This window comes from Anolis carolinensis, chromosome 1 (genome assembly GCF_035594765.1).
Source record: "Anolis carolinensis isolate JA03-04 chromosome 1, rAnoCar3.1.pri, whole genome shotgun sequence".
NCBI lineage: Eukaryota > Metazoa > Chordata > Lepidosauria > Squamata > Dactyloidae > Anolis > Anolis carolinensis.
This window is the reverse complement of record NC_085841.1, coordinates 70,994,674-71,020,145: the sequence shown is the minus strand read 5'-3', so window position 1 is coordinate 71,020,145 and position 25,472 is coordinate 70,994,674. Positions and strand designations below refer to the sequence as shown.

The 25,472-nt window shown below is 39.1% G+C and overlaps 1 protein-coding gene across 1 annotated transcript in view; it reads left to right on the top strand.

Annotated features, from left to right (window-relative positions):
* The first annotated feature begins 730 nt into the window (after positions 1-730).
* slc22a3 (solute carrier family 22 member 3) overlaps positions 731-25,472 on the top strand; it is a 29,653-nt gene continuing 4,911 nt past the window's right edge. Inside the window, exons 1-8 of the mRNA XM_003215759.4 lie at positions 731-1,435; positions 9,444-9,547; positions 11,663-11,817; positions 14,598-14,766; positions 15,901-16,018; positions 18,800-18,897; positions 19,004-19,218; positions 24,543-24,651. Of these exons, the coding sequence (XP_003215807.1) occupies positions 1,022-1,435; positions 9,444-9,547; positions 11,663-11,817; positions 14,598-14,766; positions 15,901-16,018; positions 18,800-18,897; positions 19,004-19,218; positions 24,543-24,651 (1,382 nt within the window). The 5' untranslated portion in view covers positions 731-1,021. The remainder of the gene's footprint in view (positions 1,436-9,443; positions 9,548-11,662; positions 11,818-14,597; positions 14,767-15,900; positions 16,019-18,799; positions 18,898-19,003; positions 19,219-24,542; positions 24,652-25,472) is intronic.

Genomic DNA, 25,472 nt, shown 5'->3' with positions numbered 1-25,472 from the left:
CAATTTTAATAGTAACTATGTTTATGTTTTTATTATGTTGTGATGTATGTTCTTCTGTGTTGGTATTGAATGCTTTACCTATATTGGAAACCGCCCTGATCCCCTTCCGGGGAGATAGAGTGATATACAAATAAAGTGTTATTGTTGTTGTTGTTGTTGTTGTTGTTGTTGTTGTTGTTGTTGTTCTCAAATCATTTCCCCCTTGTGGCTTCGTGTCATTTTGTTCTTCTTTTCTATGTTTGCTTTTTCAGTTCTCTCCTTTTTCTCTGCCCACTTTAATATTATTTCAAGTCCTTCAGCTTCAATTGTCAGCAACTGACATTATACAGATCTACCTTTTCTTCCACATTCCATATTTTTCTCTTACCTTATTCCATATTCTCTAATCTCACTGATCAAAGTTATAGAGGTATCTATCCTATATTTTTAAATATCTTCATGTACTGACTTAAATACTTCTAAGGTGTTGGGAATTAAAAGAGAGAGGCAATGTGAGTTTTTGCAAGTGGCCTCTTTTTCATATTTTTTAAGAGGATATGTTAGGATTGATTTTTCAAGAACAATATCCATATTTCTGCTTTCTCTCTTTCTGTCTATGAATTGCCAGTTCCTGAAGAGTTAAGTGTTTCTATTGCATAATCTCTCCTTTCCGTAGATAGGAAATATACGCCCCTTCTTTTGGGGCTGTATGTTTGCCAACTTTGTAGTGAAATTCTACGTTGCCGTGTGTAAGCACTGTGCCAAACTGACATTATAACACTGTGTGCATTTCTGTGGTCTATGAAACAGAAAAGGAGATAGACTGAGAGAGAGATGGGAACTTGAAGTTAAAGTTTGCTCTGCCAGAGTATTGCTGAAGCTCTTTACCTCTGTGGGGATGAAGGAGTCCGAATAAGAGAATGGGAATGAGCTTACATGATATATAGGAAGATATGCCTGTAGTCCTTGGGTTGGAGTGACTCCTGCTGCCACCACTTGGATTCATCTGGCTTGATGAGGGGGGAGGCAACCATTTTCGACAATGCCATCTTTTGACGAGGTCTTAAAAGAGGCTGGGGAGTTTGGAAGGTTTCAAAAGAAGGTCTTTTTCCTTCTTTGCCAAACTGGGATCACTTTTTCTTTTTTATTTGTCGGAGTTGTATTTATTGGACAACATCCCGAACACTATTGGTGCAGGATTCCTTGTGCAGCTGAACGGAGCGAACATTGCGCATGGACGTTTGAAGAGGAGTACAATGTCACAGTTCTTGCTTCGAGTTTGATGAATTATTCATCCCAGTGCAAGAGGTATGATGTGGAATGGAATCATACCTGCTCCAGCTGTACTGAAGACCCACTGTCTCGTCTTCCCAATGGCAGCTTGGGCAAGGTGCCACTTACTACATGCCAGGATGGCTGGCGTTATGAAAACCCCCATTCAAGCATTGCTACTGAGGTAAGAGAATTCCAAATAATCCAACAATAGTTTTTTGACTTAACAGTGCATTACTATAAAATTACGTTGAGAGTGAACTTCTATGATTCAACTTTTCCTATTCAATTTTCCTTATGGCTTAAAAGGATTATAGATAACTTTCAATCATGGTGCCAGAACTAAACGTGTGAATGAATTCCAGCACTGTTCCATTTGTATTGACTCTTTGAAACAGAAAAGTCTAAAAGGATAGATGCATGAAAAAGAATAGCAACACCATGGGAATATATATATATATATATATATATATATATATATATATATATATATACATACATACACACACACACACACACACACACACTTGAAAACAGAGGCAACAAAATTACACTGTACCATTTCAGTTACAGTATGAGTTTATTAGTCCTCATTGTGAAGATGAGCAATTTCTCATTTGACAATATATTAGAGAGAGATTGTGGTTCAGTAGCAGAATGTGTACCTTGCATGATAAAATTCCTAGATTTCAGATCCTCCATTTCTACTTAAATCATAGAATTCCATCCAACCCAATTCTGCTGTGAAGGAATACACAATCAAAACAAAATAAAAAGTAGGAGCTGATGAAAAAGATATCTCTGTCAGAGAGAAAGAGACGGAAATGTTTCTAGTTACAGTATTGAATACTGGGATAGATATGGTATATATACCTTATCACACAGGGACACCCTGCCCGTGCCGTTTCACCGGCAGGCATGGCAAAACAGCAGAAGCAAGTGGTGACTCTGTTGCCCCACACGCCACTCTGGCATGGTGCCATTTCCCCCATCACACAGGGGAAGTGTCACCCAAACAGGGCAGAAGTATGCTGGCTCCATTGATGCCAGCACAACACAGGAAGGCTCCCATGTTTGGGGGGCATTTCCACCATGGTTGGGGGCAGGTTCTCCGACAGAAGTCACATGGTGTTGTGTGATGGCCGGTGTGGGGCTCTGTCCCCGAAGGCTGGAAGCATCCTAGGACGCTGAATTTGGTAAGTGTGATGAAGTCATAGGTCTGATGTGGTATAAGTCAGTTTCCAGCATTGCTAAATCCTAGCTTTAATTTGGGGTCTAAAATTGAGGTAAGGTCAATGCCATCCATTTCAGCCACAAAAATCTAGAAAAACATAGTCTATTCTCAAATGACCATGTTCAAAATAGCAAATTTCCTGAAACATCTACCAAGCAAACAAGGACCTTCATAATATTTGTTTGTGATGGAATTGTGGAAGGATTTTGAAATTTAAGAAACTCTCAAGAAGATGCTAAGCAAAAAAGAAAAAGAAAGGAAGAAGGAAGGAAGGAAGGAAGGAAGGAAGGAAGGAAGGAAGGAAGGAAGGAAGGAAAGAAAGAAAGAAAGAAAGAAAGAAAGAAAGAAAGAAAGAAAGAAAGAAAGAGGAGAAAGAAAGAGGAGAAAGAAAGAGAAGAGAGAAAGGATGCTGCAAATACTGGTAATATTAGGCCCCATTTACAATGCTATATAATCCAGTTTCTGAATCCAGATTTGAACTGGATTATATAGCAGTGTAGACTCATATACTGCAGTTCAAAGAAAATAACCTGGATTCAGAAACTGGATTATATGGTAGTGTAGATCCAGCCTCATATAATGCAGATTGAATTGCATTGAACTGCATTATATGAGTCTACACTGCCATATAATCCAGTTCAATGCGGATAATCTAGATTGTATATGGCTGTGTAGAAGGGGCCACACTCTGCTACCTTAGTAGAGTGCTGGAAAGTATCTCCATGCAGAAATCCACCCAGGATCCAAGCACCCCTTTGTATAGTGTAGGAGATGACTGCAGGAAGAACACAGGCTGGATCTACATTGCCAAATAAAATTTAGATTATCTGCTTTGAGCTGGATTATATGGCAGAGTAGATGGGACGTTAGAAAAGGAAACATCAGAGGTAGTTTTGCTAGCTCATTCATTGACATATAGCCTATGACACATTATATTCGTTGGCGGTCTCCCATCTAAGTATTAATCAAGGCTTACTACATTTAACTTTTCTGTATTCTCTAACACAGTGTTTGCTGGCAGAGCTATGCAAGTAACAATGGTCTGGTCTAGCTTTATAATTCTGCAGGTTGTGAATTACGACTTGTGAAAGCAGCCAGACTGCCACATATTCTAAGCATGCTTTTGTTGGTGCAGCTGCTGCTGCTGGAGGGACTGAATAATCTGTTGGAAGTCAGTCAATTAAAGTCGTGGGACTTCACTTCAGAATAAATGGGACCAAGAATAGAGGCTGATCTTGTAGGGTCCTTCCAGCCAAGGCTTTTAAAATAAGAAGAAACTCTTTTTAATACCCTCCAACTTCATTCATGAAGTTTCAAAAGGTCTCCACACATTTTATACTCAGTGTGTTGTTATTTTATATATGTTCCCACCATATGTTCTTCTTCCATTTTTGTTTCTTAACAGAAAGGAAAAATAAATGAGGAGGAAAACTGTGTACCATCACACTGTGCTTTTTGATTAGCACTCCTTCTGAAAATATCCTTATTTTTAAAACTCATTGCTGAAGGGACTAAACAATGAACCAGTCAGTATCCTCACTTCGACATTCTAATAAGCACAACATTTTGACTTTTCTGACTCAGAAATTACAACATAAATGTGCTATCTGTATTTACATGAAATTTTGAAAGTACAGTCATAGGCATATTGACCATAGAACAAACAGTCGTGTTGTGTCATTTTTATTGGGCCACCTAGAAAGTGCAAAATTAATCACACCAGCTTTCAGAGCCCATTGTCTTCATCATCAGGCCAAAATTATAAAGAATTATGCAGGGGAAGAAAAGTGATGATAACAGAGTTGCAGATCTGCATTTCTTCACTTGAGATGTCATAGTGAAATGACCTATGCCGTTCAGGCTATTTTTACATCCTGCCCCCAAAGCTATGGGGTTACTGAGAAGAAATGTAAAAAAAAAAAAAAAGCAATAAATTTCCCTTTCTCCATTTGCAGTCACTGAGTGCCTCTTACTAAGATCTGGGTCAGCTTTGCTCTGTGTGAGGTCACTGGTCCCTAATATTGGCAAAATGTTGTGATTCTTTTAGGAAGGTTCTATACCGGTGGGTGCTGTATTTACAGTAATTTAGGCACCAAAACACGCAAACCATCTAAACAGGTGTAAATATTAAGTAATTTTACTTTGTATTGGAGGAAACAAATTTCAAAAAATCAAATAAAAGATGGCATTAGTCATCTATCTTCAAGTCAGGATCCCTCTGTTTGGCCATTAAGAAATACTTTGAAATATGTTTTATTGAATCCAAATGAGTTTTGTTATTCCTGGATAAGTGCTGCTGTAGGCTTCATGATTAGCTCAGTAGAAAGCTTCCCCCAGACTTACAGCATGAAGGATCAGTTCACTTGCAGATGAAACATGAATATAGATGAGGAATTTCATGTCTGAAGGCATGCCTGGAGCCTTTTTCTCCTCTTCCAGATAAGTAAGTTTTCCGTATTTCAAGAGATTGTAGTATCCTAGCACATTATTTCTCATGAGCATTTTGAAGTGGCACTACTGTGTTTATTGGAATCTCAAGACTATTTCATGTCTTCTCCAAACAATGACAAACAAAAGTATGGGAAAATGGTAAATAGTAAAACAGTAAACATGACATTGGTCATTAAAGCTAGCTGTCCTTGTTTGACTGCTCCCAGAATGGTGGGGTAAGTGGGTGGATGGTGAATTTCAGGAGGAGGGAAAGAACATCCTTCCTTCTAACATTTTCTCCCAAAGGCAGATGCAGCTTTCTGGAACAACTTGTCAAGTTCCTACGTCAACTGAAGCACAGAGGCTGTTTTGTTTTTATTGTGATCTTGGCGCTTCATTCCCTATGGAGGACACATTTTGGTCTGCTGCCTATATACACTCTTGGTTGAGTGTATCAGATTAATATGTCCTTCAGAGAAAAATAATTGGTTTCTCAGAAGAAGGAATTTGGTTGTCTGGCACATTTGGATGTCAGCAACATAGCAACATAGTCATAGATGCAACACTGTTGTTATTCCAATTGAAAATGTTTATCTTTAGGACAAAATCAGCTTTTACCCATACATCCACTGGTGTCTAAACACATATAGGGTCACATAATGGCCATGCAAATGTTTGTTTTTTTCATTGCAATGTATATACTGGCTGTAGTTGCATATTGCAGATAAGCTTGCATCATATTGTTACAACTCTCTAGAGAATAATTCCAAATACCTTATCAAACTACACATCCAGACTTAACAGAGAATGGATCCATGATAGTTAAAATGGTATCACCGCTTTTATGTACAGTATTTATATTTATGTACAGTATTTATATTCTGCCCTTCTCACCCCGAAGGGGACTCAGGGCGGATTACAATGAACACACATATGGCAAACATTCAATGCCAACAGACAAACAACATATATAGACAGACACAGAGGCATTTTTTAAACATTTTTTCCAGCTTCATGATTCCGGCCACAGGGGGAGCTGTTGCTTCACTGTCCAGTAGTGGCTGTACTTCCTCATTCCATTCCTCGTGTTTTGCTGGCAGTTTTATGATGTTGTAATTTAGTTAAATTAGCCTCCCACATAAAGCGTACCTAAATTTCCCTAATTGACAGATGCAACTGTCTTTCGGGTCTGCATAGGTCAACAGCAAGCCGGGCTATTTAATGGTCGGGGGCTTAACCCGACCGGGCTTCGAACTCATGACCTCTCGGTCAGTAGTGATTTATTGCAGCTGGTTACTAGCCAGCTGTGCCACAGCCCTTTGGGGAGATAAAGCGGCGTAATGATAATAATAATAATAATAATAATAATAATAATAATAATAATAATAATATCAAACTACAGTAGTTAAATTCTGTAATGTAAATGCATTCAAGTTAAATTCACCTATGTACCTCTTTCAGATTCTTTCTTTCAACCATCCAACAGAACAGCCAGGACAGCTTGCTCAACGGATACACAGATGGACTCACAGACAGACATACATATCCTGTGCCCTTCTAAGTATATTCTGGAGAAGGTCATTCCGATTAAACTCATTTAAGGAGAAAAGGAGCCTTCTGTTACAACCAGATGTGGCTTACACATACTATGGATAGCATTCTATTATTACATATGCAAGTCTAAGTCCAATGTGCATATATGTTTTCATCTTCTGTCATTGCAGAGCATGATATTCTCTACTTCTCTTGTGCAATAGTCAGAACTCTCACAGTCCATCTTGTTTACAGAGCTCCGCACCTCCAATAATAATAATAATAATAATAATAATAATAATAATAATAATAATAATATTTCTCACCCACCTCTCCCACGGCTCAAAGTGGGTCGCAGCACAGTTAAAAACACACAAATACTATAAAAATTCTACAAACACACATGAAAATTCAGTTCCATAAAAGATACAAATCAAAGCATTTATGTAAAATACACATTAACCACACAGGTCAGAGACCAAAACACATGGCATGGGTTTAAAATTCATGCTTTCAACTGGCTGGGTAGGCCTGCTGGAAGAGATAGGTTTTTAGGTGGTTTTAAAATTCCGACAGCTGATCTAACTGTCAGAGCTCTTCCAGCAGGTTGTTCCACAATCTTGGCCGATAAAAAAGTCCTCTGGGTAACTGTGGTCAGTCAAGTTCTAGCTGGTTGGCGAAGGCGCTCCCCAGAAGGTCAAAATGTGCAGGGTGGATTATACGGAAGAAGGCGATCCTATAGGTAACCTGGACCTAAACCATGTTGGGCTTTAAAGGTCAAAACCAGCATTTTGTACTTTGCCCGGAAACTAATTGGCAGCCAGTGGAATGACTTTAGGATAGGCGTGATATGCTCACTCCTAGATGGTCCTGTAACCAAGCTGGCTGCTGTATTTTGAAACAACTAGAGTTAGTACCATTAGTTGTTGGTGGAGAATGAGGGATAACTTGAGATCCCATTGCTAAGGGTATTCCAGCGGTCCAGATGATGTTCTTCTTGTATGCTGGCTACTGTCACATAGCCAGATTGTCACATAGCCAGTTGTCCCCCACTCTCCAGCCACTACATGGTCATGGTGGAGGTGAAATCCAGGAGTTCATTTTGTAGTTCTACCATGGCAAAAATGTTTAATGTGTCTCCTAAACCAGGATCTTGGCTGACATTTCCTTCTCATCTCCCTTTTATTATTTCTTTTCTGTTGCATCTTTTCCACTAAAGTCTTACAGGGACAAACCACTGAAAAACTGGGATGCGGTAAACTGGGAAGGGAGTGTTGCTCTAAGAAAACATGGCAAAAATGGCAGCTTACAGGCAAAACTATTCATTTCCAAGAGGTTGCAGGGTCTCTTTCTATTTAATATTTTAAAAATCTTAGTTTTTGAAAACCAGAAACGGGTTTCCAGCTATTTTGTTTCCATCCTTAAAGCACAGCATTTCACACTGGCCCAGTACCCTCTTCCCCAAATATAGGCCTAAATAGTTTCACTAATTTCTTAGTCTAGTTATTTTTCCATGCTGTTGATATGTACTGGCACTGGTAATATTCTTTTAAAATATTTTTGGTAGTACATGTTGAGTCTCCCTTTTCTGAAATTCTTAGAACTAAAGCTTTTCAGATTTTTAAATGTTTAGTATACCAGTATTTGCATATACACAGCGAATAATGGATACAGAGATTCACAATTCCAGCACTCATTGAGTTTTTGTCTCAAGGAGTCCTGAGGAGGGAAAGGGGGGGGGAGATACAAAGTTATACGAAGCCCCAGATGCTTCCCTGGCTCTCAGCATATTTCCCACCCTTTTAGAAAAGCAGCCAGGAAGGAAGAGGAACCTCCCCCCCCCCCAAACTCATGAGATGGATATAAATAGTGGCCAATGGGACACTCCACATTCACCCTGATGGCTGTTTCCCACTGCGTGCTGCCACTTGGCAAGGTGGAAAGCAAGCGTGGGAGCATCTGAGATGCCAGCTTTTGACAAAGCTCTTGTGTAAACAGAGTCTTCTCTCCCCCCCCCCCCGCTGCTTTCTTCTCTTTCCCCCACCAGATTAGCCCCCTTTCCACAAAGGCAGAGGTGGACAACTGGCAGAAAAAAGATTCAATGTTTGGAATATTTTGGATTTCCAGTTAATTGTATGCAAACTTCTGTTTTGTTTTTTAAATCTTTATTGAAAGTTTTTGAACCAGGTATAATTAAAAGGTAGAGGAGGTTGGAAAGGGGGGGGGCGTTGGTATGGGAAAGGGAAGGTAGGAGAAAAAATGAAAAAAGGTGAAAAAAGGATGAGAAAAGGCGAAGGTGTGAATACATAAGAAAAAAAGGGGGCTTGTTTTGAAGTCTTCTTCTTTGTGTTATTTTATATTTTTAATTCTCTTTGTAATTTTTAAAATTGTCTTTCCCCTTATTTTAGTCCATTTTCAGGGACCTTTCGTTTCCGTCTTCTTAAGATTTATATTTGCAAATTCATATAGTCCTTCAATGGCTGCCAATGGCAAACTTCTTCTGTGCTTTTAATCAGTTCCCAGCAAGTGAACTAAGCTAGAATGAGGAGGAGGAAGTGGTAGGGAGAAAAATCTTAGTATTTTAAAAGCAGATAAAAATGGGATGAAAGAAGATTCATCAGGACTGCCCCAGCCAAGTCAGGTCAGCTGAAAGGTATGAAATAATTGTCATAACAATATGAATTAATATGCTGTTAGGTGGACTTTTTTTCACTGAAGGAAGGCACCGGCCTTTGGAAGATATCCAAGTTTTCAAAGATACCATCAACTTTTCCCATTCAGAACAGTTTCTTAACCTTCTGCATGCCATTTTCCGTGGCCTTCAATTTCCCTTCCACCAGTGGCATGTACCGAAGTGCCCTTCTAAGCCCACAGGAGGGCTGACTCTCCCCAGCCTTTTCCCCAACACCTCCCAAAACCAACAGCATCAGCAATTGAACAAAACTTTATTTGTCCTTTACAGAATTCTAATGTATCTGTTTGCTTCTTTCCATAGTTTGACCTTGTGTGTGACAACAAATGGATGATAGACATGACACAGGCTGTTCTCAACCTGGGGTTTTTAATCGGAGGGTTCACTCTAGGCTACGCTGCTGACAGGTAAACCAATATAGAAACCACATATTTTTAGCTGAAAAACCAGGCTGCTTCACATCCAATGTTATCTGTGTGGAAATGAAAAGGAAGATTCCTTGTGGGTGGCTTTTTGATCCAAAAAAAGCAGAGGGATTTGTACCTTTGCAAAAAGCATCAAGAAGTAGGAAGTCTTCACTCAGCTTTAGAATCAGCCTTCGAATCCACACAATGTTGATGGCTATTCATACAGTACATATACAATGTACCTGCTTTGCAGACTGATTGTAAGGCTAAAAGGGAAACCACCATTAGCTTCACCAAGGTAAAGAAGGATAAATAAACCATGACACAGGTAGAATGAAGAAGCAGAAGAAAGTGGGGAAAGGTTTGAGTCCCATTCTTCCCACTATTTCTCTTTTGCTGAGAATTTACCCCTCCTAACTTAAAAAAAGGCAAAAGTAAAACATATTAACAAATTTTATCTCAGAAGATAACACAATATTTAACTAGGGCTCTTTCACACTATACTATTACAGCAATATAGTCCCATCTTAACTGTTAGAGCAACATCTTGTAGTTGCCTGGAAATTGTAGTTTAGTGAGGCATTTCAAATTATTTGGTGGAGGGCCTTACTGTCTCATCAGACTACAAATTGCAATATTCCATAGGATGCTGACATGGCAGTTGCGTGGGCATGTGCGACTAGAGCCTCCCGCTAGCAAACTCAAAGATGAGACACACACTGTGTTGGGATAACAAATGGCCACAACTTGTTTGTTCCTTACAGAAGAGACTCAAGGTTGGCAGCCATGCATGATTCCTGGATCTGGGGATCAGGCAGCCCGCTGCTGTCCGATACTGCTTAACCACTCCAGGGGGTGCTGCTGTTACCGACCGGCCCAATACATCATTGCATGCCTGGAGAATTACCAATGGGGGGAGGGATAAGCAAACCGGATTCCGGGCCCATGCCACACACCAAAAAGTTGTGACAAAGGAACAATGCTCAACAAAAACCATGAACTTGAACAACAAATATAAAGGTTGGGTGGGCTGGAACACAAGAAAGGTGTGCTGCCTGGCGCAGCCTTCCGCAGTCTTTTTAAGGCTGCCCGGGGGTCGAGAGGGCGGCCAGCCTGGCCAACGGGGGCGAGTGGGGGCCACCTTGATTAACTGGCTGCTCAGCCGGTAGGAACATCCCCCACCGCAGAGGAGGCTTCTGGGAGGAAGAAGCCCCCTCCAATGCCATGGCAGCCGGGAGGGCGCCCTGCCACCGCAACCTTTCCTCCCGGTAAGTCAGGCAGAGCTTTTCAAACGGATTCATGGTGTTATCATTGTGTACTGTAAAAGGATTCTAAGAATGATTTAATTATTAATCTTGTCAAAAATCTTGTTTATTCAGAACTAAATCTTATCAGTTTCAATGGAACTAAATTGAACAGGTTGAAGATGGCACCCTGTGGTTCTGTCTCCAAGTAACCCTGAGACCAGTGTGTCTGTGTACAATTCAATCAAAGGGCTGCAAAGATGCAACAGGGCTACTTATTAACAGATGTCTGGTCACAGACTCTTTGCTGTTACAAAATGATCTAAATAACAATGCTGTCTTTTAAAAAAATGTTTCATTTGTATTAGCGAACCTCATTTGTATTAATGAATCTTTTACAGGTCTCATCAGCACTGCCATATAATGTAGGTCAATGCAATTAGACTGCTTTATATGGGACTGTAAATGGGACCAGAGTATACCTTCTGCAAAATATTTAATACCAGAAATGTTTTGGATTTTGGACCCCCCCCCCCCCCCCCGGAATTTGGGGTAATTGCATAATAATGATATATTTTGGAGATAGGACCCAAGTCTACACACAAGATTTATTAAGGTTTCCAGTACACCTCACAAACATACCCCAAAGGTAATTTTATGCAAACCATTTGTAATAATTTTGTGCATGAAATAAAATTTGTGTACATTGAAACATTGGAAAACAAAGGTTTCATTATCTCAGCCACCCATATGGACAATTTTGTAGCATTTTGAATTTGCAGATAAGGTACACCTAGTTTGTATACATTTTATCAGATGCTTGAAAAACATCTCTCCTTTCTCTTTTTTTTGTTTCTGTTATTTTTGTCAGGTATGGCAGAATCCTCATTTATCTCTTTTCTGCCTTTGGGGCAGGATTGTGTGGCCTCATAATGGCTTTTGCAGAAAACATTGTAGTATTTTCAATATTTCGCTTTCTGCAAGGTGTATTTGGAAAAGGAACCTGGATGACGGCCTTTGTTATTGGTAAGGTGTGGTGTGTTTTCACTTCTTCCTTTTAATGGGGGAGTGGGAGGAAGTGGGATGGATGTTGGATGGGGTTATTCCTTCAGATGCCTTCCACTTTGAGATGAACAGATGCATTACCAATGCTGCAAAGGATCATGGAGTGGTCCTGGTGCGGTCAGTCCATTTGCTATTCTAGAAGTATTGCAGCCAATGATGCAAATGGAAGCTTCAAATAGAAGTTTTTCAGCATGAGTCTTCCAAGGAAGAAAATTTACAAACCTTCCTCACCAGTTGCAATTTTGATAGTGATTAGCCTGCCTAACAGCTGTATATTTGATTTTTCAAAGGGCATATTAAATGCAGACTTGTTTATTTAATACAGGACTTCTTAAACTGTGGACGTCCTTTGCTGAATCTTGGGGTCACAAAAATTGTTAATAGTAAAATGTTTCTGAATGCCACCCATTTAAATAGACCTCTTAGCAACCTTTTTTTTTACAGTGGACTCTGCAGAAAATGCTTCAGCTGTATTTCATTAAAAGAAAAATCAGCCTGTTTAGCACACCTTGTAAATGCTGGTTTGTTATCAATAAATGTATGGCTGATTTTATATAACTATATACACAGGGTCACGTAAAATTTTCTCATGTAGAAAGGAGTCATGAAAAAAATTATTGAGCAGAAAGGGATCACGGGTGGAAAATGTTTAAGAAGCCTTGATATAATTGACTTATAGAATATTTGTGCTAAATATTTATAGCCATTTGCTATTACTTTAACTCTGGTGGCTCCATCCTGTAGAATCCTAAGATTTCTACTTTGATGAGGGAATTCTCCGGTAATTTCTGTGCTGGCATGGGGACAACCAACCCCCCCCCCCCCCAGCCTTAAAAATGAAGGAAAACATACTGGGTCACCATTAGACCTCTCTGCAGGCTTCTTGGAATATACCAGAAGGTGGGGGGGCAGGAGCCATCCCTCCCACACCATACAGGAGAGAATGATTCTGGGTCATGGCCATACAGCCAGGAAAATTTACAGCAACCCAGTGATTCTGGCCATGAAAGTCTTTGACAAACCAGTGACACCTTTCACAGGTGCCCCGGCAATTATCCATCTATTAGCCAAAAACAGGCAATGTTGGGATGGTGAGAAAAACAAGGATTTATTAGAAATTTCTGCACAGAAAGAGAACAGTGGGATCAATCCATAAAAGTTGTAGTTTTGAGAAAGAAAGGATTTTATTTTGCTTTTATACTCAGGATCTTCAGGGTTGGAATTATCTCATGACACATACCTTAATGGTTAAATCCCCTCTTGACTCTGCCCACGCCTCCCTTTCCAGCCAGTGATCAATACATACCTTCACAGGCTCGTTCCACACTGCCCTATATCCCAGGATCTGATCCCAGATAATCTGTTTATCCCAGATTATCTGACAGTGGAGACTCATATAATCCAGTTTAAAACTGTTTGCACATTTGTATATTTTAATTGTTATGCTGATGCTTTTATGTCAAGCCGCTTTGAGTCCCCTTCAGGAGAGATAAAGCGAGGTATGAATAATAATAAGGAGTAGGAGGAGGAGGATAGATAATCTGGGATCAGATCCTGGGATATAGAGCAGTGTAGAAGGGGTCTCAGTTAGCAGCCATATGATTCACTACCTAAAATGGCTGCAAGCCCTTCACCAGGCTAGAGACATGATAGTTAAAAAAATATCAAATTGTTATAAACTGTTTTGTACAGAACAGGGCTTCTTAAACTTTTTACACTTGTGACCCATTTCTGTTCAAGAAATGTTAATGTGCATAGGTATAGAAAATAAGTATAGAAATCAAACATTAATTATAATAAACCAGCATTTGCAAGGCTGGCTGAACAGGCTGTTTTCCATTTTTTGTGAAGCATAGCTGAAGCATTTTCTGCAGAGTCCACTGTAAGCAATGCATCTTCTTGCTACAGATTTGTGTAAATTAGTGGTGTTAAGAAACCTTTTACTGTTTAAGAAGGAGTAGCATAGATGAATGCAGGGAAAATGACCTGATAAACACATGGTCTATGTGTGGAAATGAGGATTGCTGAACAAATTCCTGCCCCCCGCACCCTCTCCTGGAATTTTAAGAACAGTCCGTTTATTGATATCTCGGAAGCAGCCAAATCTGTCTCCTGGGTTGTGTTCATTTCAGAAAGTCACAAGATGATCTCATATGATTCAGAGCTTCTGTGAAGACATTTCACTTTATTTATTCTAAATCTATGATTCATATTTTTTAGAATAAATAAATCCAATGAATGTATTCCAAGAAGGTAGGCAGACATATGTAAATAGAGAATTGAGTCAGCTGCAGAACTTTACTCATTGTGGTTTATTCTAAAGACAAAATTGGTGTGTTTGTTTAACCTAGCACATTCTCTTTCACTGACCTCAGATGATACCAGCTCTAGATAGTTGTTGAAGCTGATTGTGCATAGCATTAATCTGGCTGGTTGTCTCACTAACCACTGTCAGTCATTTCTGAGCAAGTTTAACATTTTAACATTAGTTTTACTGTAAAGAGTGTGTATGGAATGATTTAGCAGAATATTTTATCATATTGTGTAGCATCAAATATGTATGGCCCATTTTTTTCCTATTCACTTTTGTTTACCCCCCTCCAACAACACAAATTAAAATCAAAGCAAAAATCTGCCATATAAAACACAGCCATAACCTTCTATAATCCCATTCAGATTTATTAATAAGGAATTTTTTGCTTTTTCTAAGTGTTTTCTATTTGTCTTTTTTATCAATTCAGTGACAGAGATAGTTGGCTCAGAAGAGCGGAGGATTGTTGGGATTATAATCCAGGTCTTCTTTACCCTTGGAGTTATCATCCTTCCTGGAATTGCTTATTTAATTTCAACATGGTGGTGGATTCAGCTAATTACAACGCTCCCCAACTTCCTTTTTCTGCTATATTATTGGTAATTTTGTTGCTGTTTTCTTCTGTTATCAGGATAATTAATCTTATTTAATACCTTTTAAGAGTGTTTTTTTTCTGGTATAAACAGGAGAAAGAAATATATGGCTCTACGGATATTTGGGATTGTAATTCCCATCACCTGATGGTGAGTAGTGGCCCAACAACACCTGAAAGGCTGAAAATTATCCACTTTACTATAACATTTTTGTTAATTGATTTGTGTGTGTAGGCTTTCAAACTGCCTGTTGATATATGGTGACCCTATGAATTTCATAAGGTTTTCTTAGGCAAGGAATACTCAGAAGTGGTTTTGCCAGTTTCTTCCTCTGGAAATATAGGCTACAATGTCTGGTCTTCATTGGTGGTCTTCCATCCAAGCAATAAACAGGCTGACACTGGGCTGCCAAGATATGCTCCAAGGGCATGGCTGGGCAGAAAAGGGCCAATTCACCCCCTGGGTGGGGTAACTTGTTATCTCTGCTGTTAACTGGCACTTTCCCTTTCTTCACCCATATGACTCTGATGCACTGATGCACATTTCTCCTGGTAATTGGGGGAAAATACCTGTGAAGTGGTTTGAGTCCAGATTCTGTGTTCAGTGTCCTCACCTGGTTCGAGGCGTGACAGTCTGATCATCCATACAGGAAAATGGATTCCTTCCCAATTGGTTCCAAGTTGGTTTATAGTGCCAGCATAGTAGTGTGCTAATAGAAAACTAGTTGGAGGTTAACTGTGTAAGCTGGGTTAGTGTAAGGGAAAGAGTGAATTCAATTAATTAGAATTTCCAGCAGATTCATAAAGTGTCACTTCCAAATTTGGGGCAATTCTTTGTAGAATTATCTTATTGGTTTAAGTCACTCTTATAGTTCATTGGTATTACATGGTTCAATTATATTGTGTTTTACTTTATAAACTCTGACTTTGCTTGCGAAGTTTCCTAAGATACTTGTTTGTATCAACAAAATAAAAGTGCAGGGGGGTTCAAGAGGAATAATCTTGTCAAGGGAAATTTGGAAAGCAGAACAATCTCACAAATATGTCGATTAGCCTCTTGCAGGTCACACAGACAGTACATCTCTTTGGTTTCTTAATGCACCAAGCAGATGCAACCTCATTGACCTCTGTCCTTTGGCAGGCTGATACCCGAATCTCCACGGTGGCTACTAACTCGCAAAGAAGGAGAAAAAGCCTTTAAGGTTATGCAGTCCATTGCCAAAGACAATGGGAAATGCCTTCCATCACATTTTTCTGAGGTACTGATTATATGTATACTTTATTTTTTTATTTTCAATGTCTGCCAATTTTTGAAATGTGTCTACTTATTTATTTACAAATATATATTGCACAGATCCAAAAAATTAAAGCAATATGCATCAACACTACATGAATGGACAATATACAAATTAACATAGGTTCTTTATGTAGTCAAAGAAATAGATGGTTGGAGTAATCAGAGAAAGCTTTACAAATAAGAACTTTTTTTACTTGAAACAAATCAAAATGTTTTGTTCTGTCAGAAAATTTTAGGCAGGGACAAAAATAAACAAAATAATTGATATAAGTGGTGTGCATTTTGTTTCCAGATTTTTTTCTGAAAATTAAAACGGCCACGATGTAATTCATGCCCATAAAGGAGCAATATGGAGACAGACATGGGAATAAGACAGAATTGACCATTCCATGTTGGGAAGTGCTATGTAGTAGAACGACAATCGGACATGATGTCAGCCTTTTGATAAAACATTGCAGGGAAAGGGTGTTAAGGCAGCCACGTGGAAAAATCACAAATCTGCTGTTTCATCATCACCATCACCATGTTTATGTTCACCTTCTCCCCAGTTTGGGACTCAAGGTGACTTCCCACAGTTAAAACAGACATAGTTAAACATTCATAGTGTACAAGAGTAAAAAAAAATCCCCGTTACAACCATTTAAAAAACAAATTCACATATATTGTATTTGGGACAAATGAACAGAAAGAATTGAATCCTGTGCCAATCATTAAAGCAGTTACTGATACAAAATTCAGTCACCTGAGCAATGGTGGGTGTAAAATTCAGAAATATGCACAGCTCCTCAGAAGATGCTTATCAAAAGGAAGACCAGGTTGTGCAAGGATAAACGGGAATTATGTTAATTGGGCAAATAGGTAGTGTCGAAGGCTTTTATGGCCAGAATCATTGGGTTGCTGTGAGTCTTTTGGGCTGTATGGCTATGTTCCAGAAGTTTTCTCTCCTGACATTTCTCCCACATCTGTGGTAGGCATCCCAGAATCAAGGAAGATTTTAAAAATGCACATAGCAGCTACAAAAGGCTCTCATCTTATTAATGTGGAGGTGATGGAGTTTGTCAGTGACAATCACTCTCTTAAAGCTGCTATTTGCATTTGGATAGAAGTCTCTATGGCACCAATGGAGACATCCCTCCCAAAGGAAACATCATTTCAAGAAGATGATTTGCATTAAATTTATAGTGCCTTCAAGTCATTTTTGACCCAAGGTGACCCTAAAATGACCCTATCATAGGGTTATCCTTGCAAAATTTGTTCAGAACCAGTTTGCCATTGCCTCCGTCGCAAGCTTAGAGAGTTGACTTGCCTACGATCACCGTGTGGGTTTCCATAGCCAATTGAGAATTCAGAGCCTGGTTTCCAGTGTCACAGTCCTTAACCAAACACCATAATCAAACACCTCCTTAGACAACAGTTTTCCCAAGCTCGTGCAAGAAACACAAATAGCTACACATCAGCTGATGCTCTATATGAGTATTTCAGTGCACCTCCATATACCGTAATTTAAATGGTGTTAAATAAAAACTCATTGAAAGACACATTCCCATAAGATCACATTCAAGCCTGTGGGTGAGGGAATGTGTTACTGGCTGTGGAGTGTCCATCTGTTCAGAGTCTTCAGTTTGTTTAGCAACAAAATATTTTGAGAGTATTGAATTTGATACTGGGCTTGTATTCCTTTGCTCACACCATTCTGTGGCCACAATTTCAATAGGAAAAAGTCTAATTTCTTCACATCTGCAATTGGTTGGCCTTTAGTAATATATGTGGCTTCTCAGCTGCTTTTGGGATCTGTTCCAGGGTCTTTTGGGACACATAAGTCCTGTGGTAATTGGCTCTGCGCCCAGGAGAAAGCATCCTGCTCCTGGGAATGTACCAAAAAGGGAGGTTCAAGTGCTCTGACATGCTGTACTCTCGGTGAAGTTTTTTCCCACATCTTCGTTTCCAAAATGAAGCTAGGAGTTTGAGAAAATCTATTAATTTGTAACTCCTAGATGGGCATTCAGTGCCTTGCTAGCGATAGGCCAATTATAATGGCAAAGTGTGAGTGGCCTTAAACATTGTGTAACTGACTAATTGCATTTATTACATTGATTCAAAAATGTTTTAATTCTTTGTTTTAATGTAAATGTTTATTTAACCGTATGTTGATTCTAGGTCATTGAATTGTTGCCTATGTGTAAAGCCGCTCTGAGTTCCCTCCTGGGTGAGAAGGGTGGGGTATAAATATGGTAAATAAATAAATAAAATATTTTCTGCCCACATCTTTACATTATAATTTAGCATATGCTCAGTTTTTCCTTACGTTTATTAACGTCAGTGTGTGTTTGACTATGCTCGGCTTCCCCTTTCTGCTGTATAACAAACTCCTAGCTAAAGAACCCACTACATCCATCCTGTTTACCAGGTCACCACTGTTGGTTAGGATCTAAAATAGCTGATCCCCTTGTTGCCTTTTCCACCTTCTGGATCATTGAATTGCCTACAAGGCAAGTGAGCAATTTGATGGACCTGATATTCTTGGCCTAGGATCTAAATTGTATTAGCTTAGCAGTTAACAACTTTATGCACAGACATAAACACAAAAAAAGTTCAATCCTGTTGTCATCAATATTGTATTTCCCTCGTTTATCGGTCTTTTCACATTTTTGGGGCAACATTGTTTGCACACATTCCTTTACTGATATTTTTATTTGTATGATCAGTTTTTATTGATCTCTATTTCTTTTACATTTATACTCAGATTACAGTCTCTGACAATGAAGTTAGTAATCCGTCTCTTTTTGATCTGGTTAGAACACCACAGATGAGAAAAATCACTCTAATCCTAATGTATGCCTGGTAAGCTCAAACTATGTTACCTCTATAGCTTCTTTGTTTGATCTTATACAAACCAAAATGTTTTCAGATCTATGTACCTTCTTGGTTTTCTCTTGCTGTTTTGAAGGTTCACAAGTGCAGTGGTTTATCAAGGCCTTGTCTTGCGCCTGGGGATCATAAAAGGAAATCTCTATTTGGAATTCTTCATCTCGGCACTGATGGAATTGCCTGCGGCCTTTTTAATCTTACTGACAATTGACCGCATCGGGCGGCGCCCCCTCTTTGTCTCAAGTGCAATTATGGCCGGGATTGCATGCTTAATTACTGCATTCTTACCCAAAGGTAATCTCCCCCTTTTCACTGCTTTTTGTTTGCAGGAATGTATTTAAAAGGTAGAACTTTTAAATATATAAATATTTTTAAACAGGCAAAACATCCTCAACTGTCCTTGGAAGCTTGCTGAAATAAGATCTTACATTAATTCTTGAAAATAATGGCAGATCCAAGAGGTAGGGAGTTCAGCAGTTGAAACCATCACCAGTTATGTTTCTCACTGTTCTTATTTGAGATATACAAAGCAATGCTTTTGGGTTAGCATTGAACAAAACATGCTGAATAATAACAGGATATCTTAAACCTACACCTGTTGATAAACTCTACAGGCTAGCTGGCATTGCCCCCCCCCCCCCCCCCCGATGTGCGACTGGGGGTTGCTGCTAACTGTGAGAGAAGTTGGGTTGAACACTGTGGGGATCCTCCACTGCGTAATTGTCGGCCTCCTCCCAGTGGACTCAAATCGGGCTTCATGGGGACCACCGCTCCTCTCAACATTCCCCTGGCAACAGCAGGGGAATAATCCCTGGATACAGCTGGATAATCCCAGTTGGATGCCCCCCCCCCCCTGTGAGGGTCTGCCTCCGGAAGCTTGGAGATTCCTGAGCAGATTTCGGGGGTGGAGTGAGCAGATCAAAAGACAGTCTGGGGGGGGGGGTGGCGGGGTGGCACTACCTAAAAGAAGCCATCACCTTGTGTGACTGTGGAGCAGAGCAGACAACGCTGCATCTGTGTGCTTGTCTGCAGTGTCCTGCCTCATGTAAGGAGGAGGAATTGTTTGAGACTACAGAAAATGTGATCGCTTTTGCCCATTTTTGGTCAAAAGATACTTGGCCACTTGTGCTCCTTCTATTTTTTATCAGTTTTATACTAATTTATGCAATGCTTTTGATAAGAAATAAATAAATAAAATTTGATATATAAGCAAGAATTTTAGGAAAAGATCCTCAAATGGCTATAGTACAATGATGCATCGTAACATACGGAAGAGTTTAATATTTGACAAAATTGTTACATCAGTTTTCTTTGGAATCAAATTCCACTCATCTGAACCCCTTGCCTATAAATCGCCTAATGTTGTATAAATCCTGGAGTATACAGCAAGGTAATAGGCTGTTTGTCATTAATCTTCCATCACTAACTTGTCAGCACCCTCCATGGAATGAATGCATGACTTGACAGCACCTGTCAGGTGGTCCTGAATTGACATCATCACTGAAAGGTTCACTGAGGTCAGTGAAATACAAAAGAGACTTTAAAATTTATTTTTGAACTTTGTTTTGGCCATCGGGTCAGTATTTTGGCATCAAGAGATAAACTAAGGCAAGATTAATGTCAGCTGCAAAGGAAAAAAACTATCAATGTAAAATGAATTTTTTTCCTGGCCATATGAGCGCAATGTGACTGCAGACGTGGTTTTAAAAAGTTACAGGATGAGAAAAATCACAAAATAAATTTCAAAATAGTATTCTTTAACACTTGGGTTGATCCAAGATCTGCACATGCTTCTTAGTGAAGCTTCTACCTAATTCAGCAGGGTTTTCCAGCCCGCTAGGTTTGGGGGGCTAGAGAGGTCACCAAAAGATGAAGGGTTAGCAAATGCCTGGCCTCCCATGCCAGGTGCACATGCTTCAGTCAGGATCCAACCCATTTTGCCTAATATGTTATGTTCTTTTGGAGAGAAGAGTAGGAAAAGCATGTGCCGGTTGAATTGTGAATGAAACACCATCAGTTTCATTGTTCTAGCAAGACTTTTCCTTGCTTGAACAATGAAACAGATACCATCTTTTACACGAAAAGCCAATTCATTCTAAAGGTGATGATAGCATTGTTTGAACAAATGTAAATCATTCTTAGAAAACCTATTTGTGCCTTTGCCAAGTACCAAGAAGGGGGGCAGAACCCTTAACTGTGTTAGGAATGGGTTACAGAGATTTGAGAGTAATTGCAAGTGACAGAAGAACTATGAACTATAATTCTTATTTGCTTTGTTGGCTATGTCCTTCTTGCAGTGACTTGCAAACATTTTGTACCCATAGTAATTTAAAGAACACTCTGTGCAATCAATTTCTTTGGTAAAATGGAGGCAAACATTTTCTTTTGTCCAGTTTCTGTAGACTTCAGACTTTTCCCCATTGGTAAAAAGGGCAACATTTGTGAGTTGACCTTGCTTTTAAATGCCACACTCTAACTCATAATGCCAGTCATCCAAATTGATTAAAAGCAAAGTGAGTCTGTCAGATTCATTGTTATTTTCTTTAACACATATCTGAAAAATACCATGCTTTCTGGGGACAGATGGGATAAACAGGAAGACATCAAATCTGAATAAGTGTGGTATGTTACATTTAAATTCCAATGCAGTACCCATACTAGGGGGCATATATAACATACTAGGGAGCATGTATAACAGAGTTGTCCTCCCAACCCTGTTATATGCCTGCAAACCGTGGACTGTCTACAGACATCACACTCAACTCGTGGAATGATTCCATCAGCTTTGCATCTGAAAAATTCTGCAAATCTCTTGGAAAGACAGGTGGACAAATGTCAGCATGCTAGAAGAAGCAAAGAACACTAGCATTGAAGCAATACTCTTATGCCAGTGGTTCTCAACCTGTGGGTCCCCAGATATTTTGGCCCACAACTCCCAGAAATCCTAACAGCTGGTAAACTGGCTGGGATTTCTGGGAGTTGTGGGCCAAAACACCTGGGGACCCACAGGCTGAGAACCACTGTCCTACGTCATCAACTCTGCTGGACTGGCCACATTGTCCGACTGTCTGTCTCTCAAAGCAATTACTCTACCCTCAACTCAAGAATGGAAAACAAAATGTTGGTGGGTAGGAAAAAAGATTTAAAGATGAGCTTAAAGCTAACCTTAAAAACTGGGAGGCTCTAGTCCTTGAGTGCTCTCTCTGAAGTTCAGCTGTGACCAGCAGTGCTGCGGAATTTAAAGAGGCATGAATGGAGGGTGAAAGGGAGAAACCTGCCAAGAGGAATGCACGTCAAGCCAACCCTGACCGTGACCGCCTTCCACCTAGAAACTGATGTCCTCACCGTGGAAGAACATGTAGGTCAAGAATAGGGCTCTACAGTTACCTACATATCCACCACCAAGGCACTACACTTGGAAGGACAATGAGGGATCGCCTAAGTAAGCGCACTATAGAATTAATGCAGTTTGATACCACTTTAACTGCCATGGCTCAATGCTATGGAATCATGGGAACTGTAGATTCACAAGGTCTTTGCATTTTCTGCTAAAGAGTGCTGGTGTCCCATCAAAATACAAATCCCTGGACTCTACGTCGTTGAGCTATGGTAGTTAAAGTTGTGAATTAATTCTACAGGGTAGATGTACCCCAAGATTTGAGGCATTGTAGCCTAATATATTTAACATAGCATAGACATTAGTAGATCAGTTCACTACTTCAGATACATAAGGTGCAGGAATATAAACAGTGAGATCGGGAGGAAAATGAAGTCCAAAAAGAACTGGCAAAGGTAATTACTTTGGATACTATGATAGACAGTAAATTTTGCAATGATGACCCATTTAATAATTGTAGTCTGATAAAAAAAACATTGCCTCCATCCAGACCACAAGAAACTGAGTTGAATAAAATCAGCTGTTTCATGTTAAAATCCCTCTTTGAATTTCTTTTGTTCAAGAATGACTACTATTTGATCTGTGCTATAATGTCTTTGGGGGCTGAAGTGTCTCTTCAATGGTTATTTAATATTTACACAGAATAACATATTTGTTCTATGTAGAAGTTAGTACAAAAGTCAGTGTGGTGTGGCTGTTTGGATGTTGGACTTCGTTTCTGAAGACTTGGGTTTCGATTCCCCATTTAGCCATATAAACACTTTGGATGATCTCTAGCAAGTCAAACTCTCAGCCTTAGAGGGGAAGGAAATGAAAAAACCTGTACTGAATAAACCTTCCCAAGAAAACATGATGATGGGTTCATCTTAGGGTTGCCATGAGTCAGAAATGACCTGAAAGCACACTACAACAAACAAGAATGTAGTAGACCACTGCTGGCAATGATTGCTGCTGGCAAGGCAACAGGTATATTAAAATTGTGGGTGAGATATGTCTTGTAGTAATAGTGTCAGAGTAGATACGGAAACAGAATTGGCTTCTGCAATGATGGATTAGCTGGTTCCAGTGTTTCTTCCTCTATTACATGGTCTAGTTTGCATAGCAAATAGCTGTTTGAGGTTTCACAGCTCTCTGTAAGCAATTATAAGATTATCTAAGGCCTATGAAAGGACTGTCTAGGAAGGGCTGATATGTGTGAGTGATTTTAGATGGGATATTCTAGATGTTTTGCTATCTTCCCTTCTGGGTCCGCATGTAGTCAATCTGATCTTTCTTTTTTTTATTGTTACATTTGAACGTGCAGGTTCTGCCTTGCTGTTACACTGGCCAACACACATTTAGTTGCCTCAAATGTGTTTCCTTGTTCCAACTTTGTGCTTCTACCATTTTAAAGTTGAGCTTTTTTATTGTTCCATGTGAATGTGCATTTATTCATTATTTGTTATTTATAAAGTTTATTTTAAAAATGTAACAAAAATATTTGGGGGGTGGTTCAGGGAGGTCAGAACAGATTAATAGCATTTCAATGGGAAAATTCAATTTGATATACGAGCAATTTGAGGTAAGAGCTCAGTCATGGAACAAATTAAATTCTTAACTCAAGGTATCACAAGGTAACTAGGGCTAGTGTCCAAAATCAGATAAGATTGGTTATACAAAGTGGTCATGGCAATCTTTTTGAAGGATTAGGACCATGATACCAGATGGTTCAGTTTTGCTTTTTTCTGTACTTTGGGAAGATTTTGGGTTTTTTTTAAATCCCTCCCAAATTCCATTCATTCTTAAACCTTGAAACTGTAAGTTAAACAGTAGTGTTTTAGTGCTACCTATAGGTCAGTGTAAGTAATTCTTCTAAAATATGTTGCAATCTGGAGATTGCAATTTAATTCATTTTAGGAAAATATAGCAACATAATCCCACTCTTTCAGATCTAGGCCAGATAACAGTAAACTAAAGAGTGGGTAAGGAATATAATATTACATTCCCATTTTGTTGTGTCCACATCTTATGCTTATGAACTCAGTCAGGAAGAACGTATCATGCACGCATATCATCTTCCCTGCTCCTTCTGGGGCTTATTTTTCTGTGAAGAAGCTGCACTGAAAATAAGGTTAGAGAGCAGGGAGAGCCATAATAAATGGGACCATCAACATGATCTTGTTGATTGGATCCCACAGTTAAAAGGACAATTTTAATGTTTCATTTGCATGTGTCTCAACAGATATGCCATCATTAATTACATCAGTAGCTATCTTAGCAAGGCTTGGAATCACCATAACCTTTGAACTTGTATATCTTGTAAATTCTGAACTGTATCCCACAGTATTCAGGTAAGTGGAATTAACTTTTTTGAAATATCTGACAAGATCACATCCAGCATGGGATCTGAAAGCATTTAAAATGTGAGAGATAGCATAGAGCAGGGGTCCCCAAACTAAGGCCTGGGGGCCGGATGCGGCCCTCCAAGGTCATTTACCTGGCCCCCGCCCTCAGTTTTACACTTAGACTCGCCCAAAGTATGAAATGACTTGAAGGCACACAACAATAAAAATCCTACTTAACTTGACTATCTCATTGGCCAGAAGCAGGCCCACACTTCCCATTGAAACCCTGAAAGATTTACAGTATATTGGTTAAAACTGTTTTTATTTTTAAATATTGTATTTTTCTTTCATTTACTAATATTGTGCTATGGTAATAATATAATATATTGTGTATACATATAATATTGATAATAATTTATTTATTTATTGCAGTATTTCTACCCCACCCTTCTCACCCAATAGGGGACTCAGGGTGGCTATTAATAATAATATAATATAATAATATTGTATAATATAATAATATAAATTATATATTATATATTAAATGTACTATAATATTACTAATAATATTACAGTATAGTGGTATAGTGCAATATATTAATATATAATGCTAATATTGTACTATACTAATAATATAATATATTGTATGTACATACAACTTGTAAGCCGCTCTGAGTCCCCTTCGGGGTGAGGGAGGGTGGGGTATAAATGTAGCAAATAAATAAATAATTGTTGTTGGGGGGTGGCGACGTTTATACTACAAATAAGATATGTGCAATGTGCATAGGAATTTCTTTTTTTTTCTTTTTCAAATGATAATTCGGCTC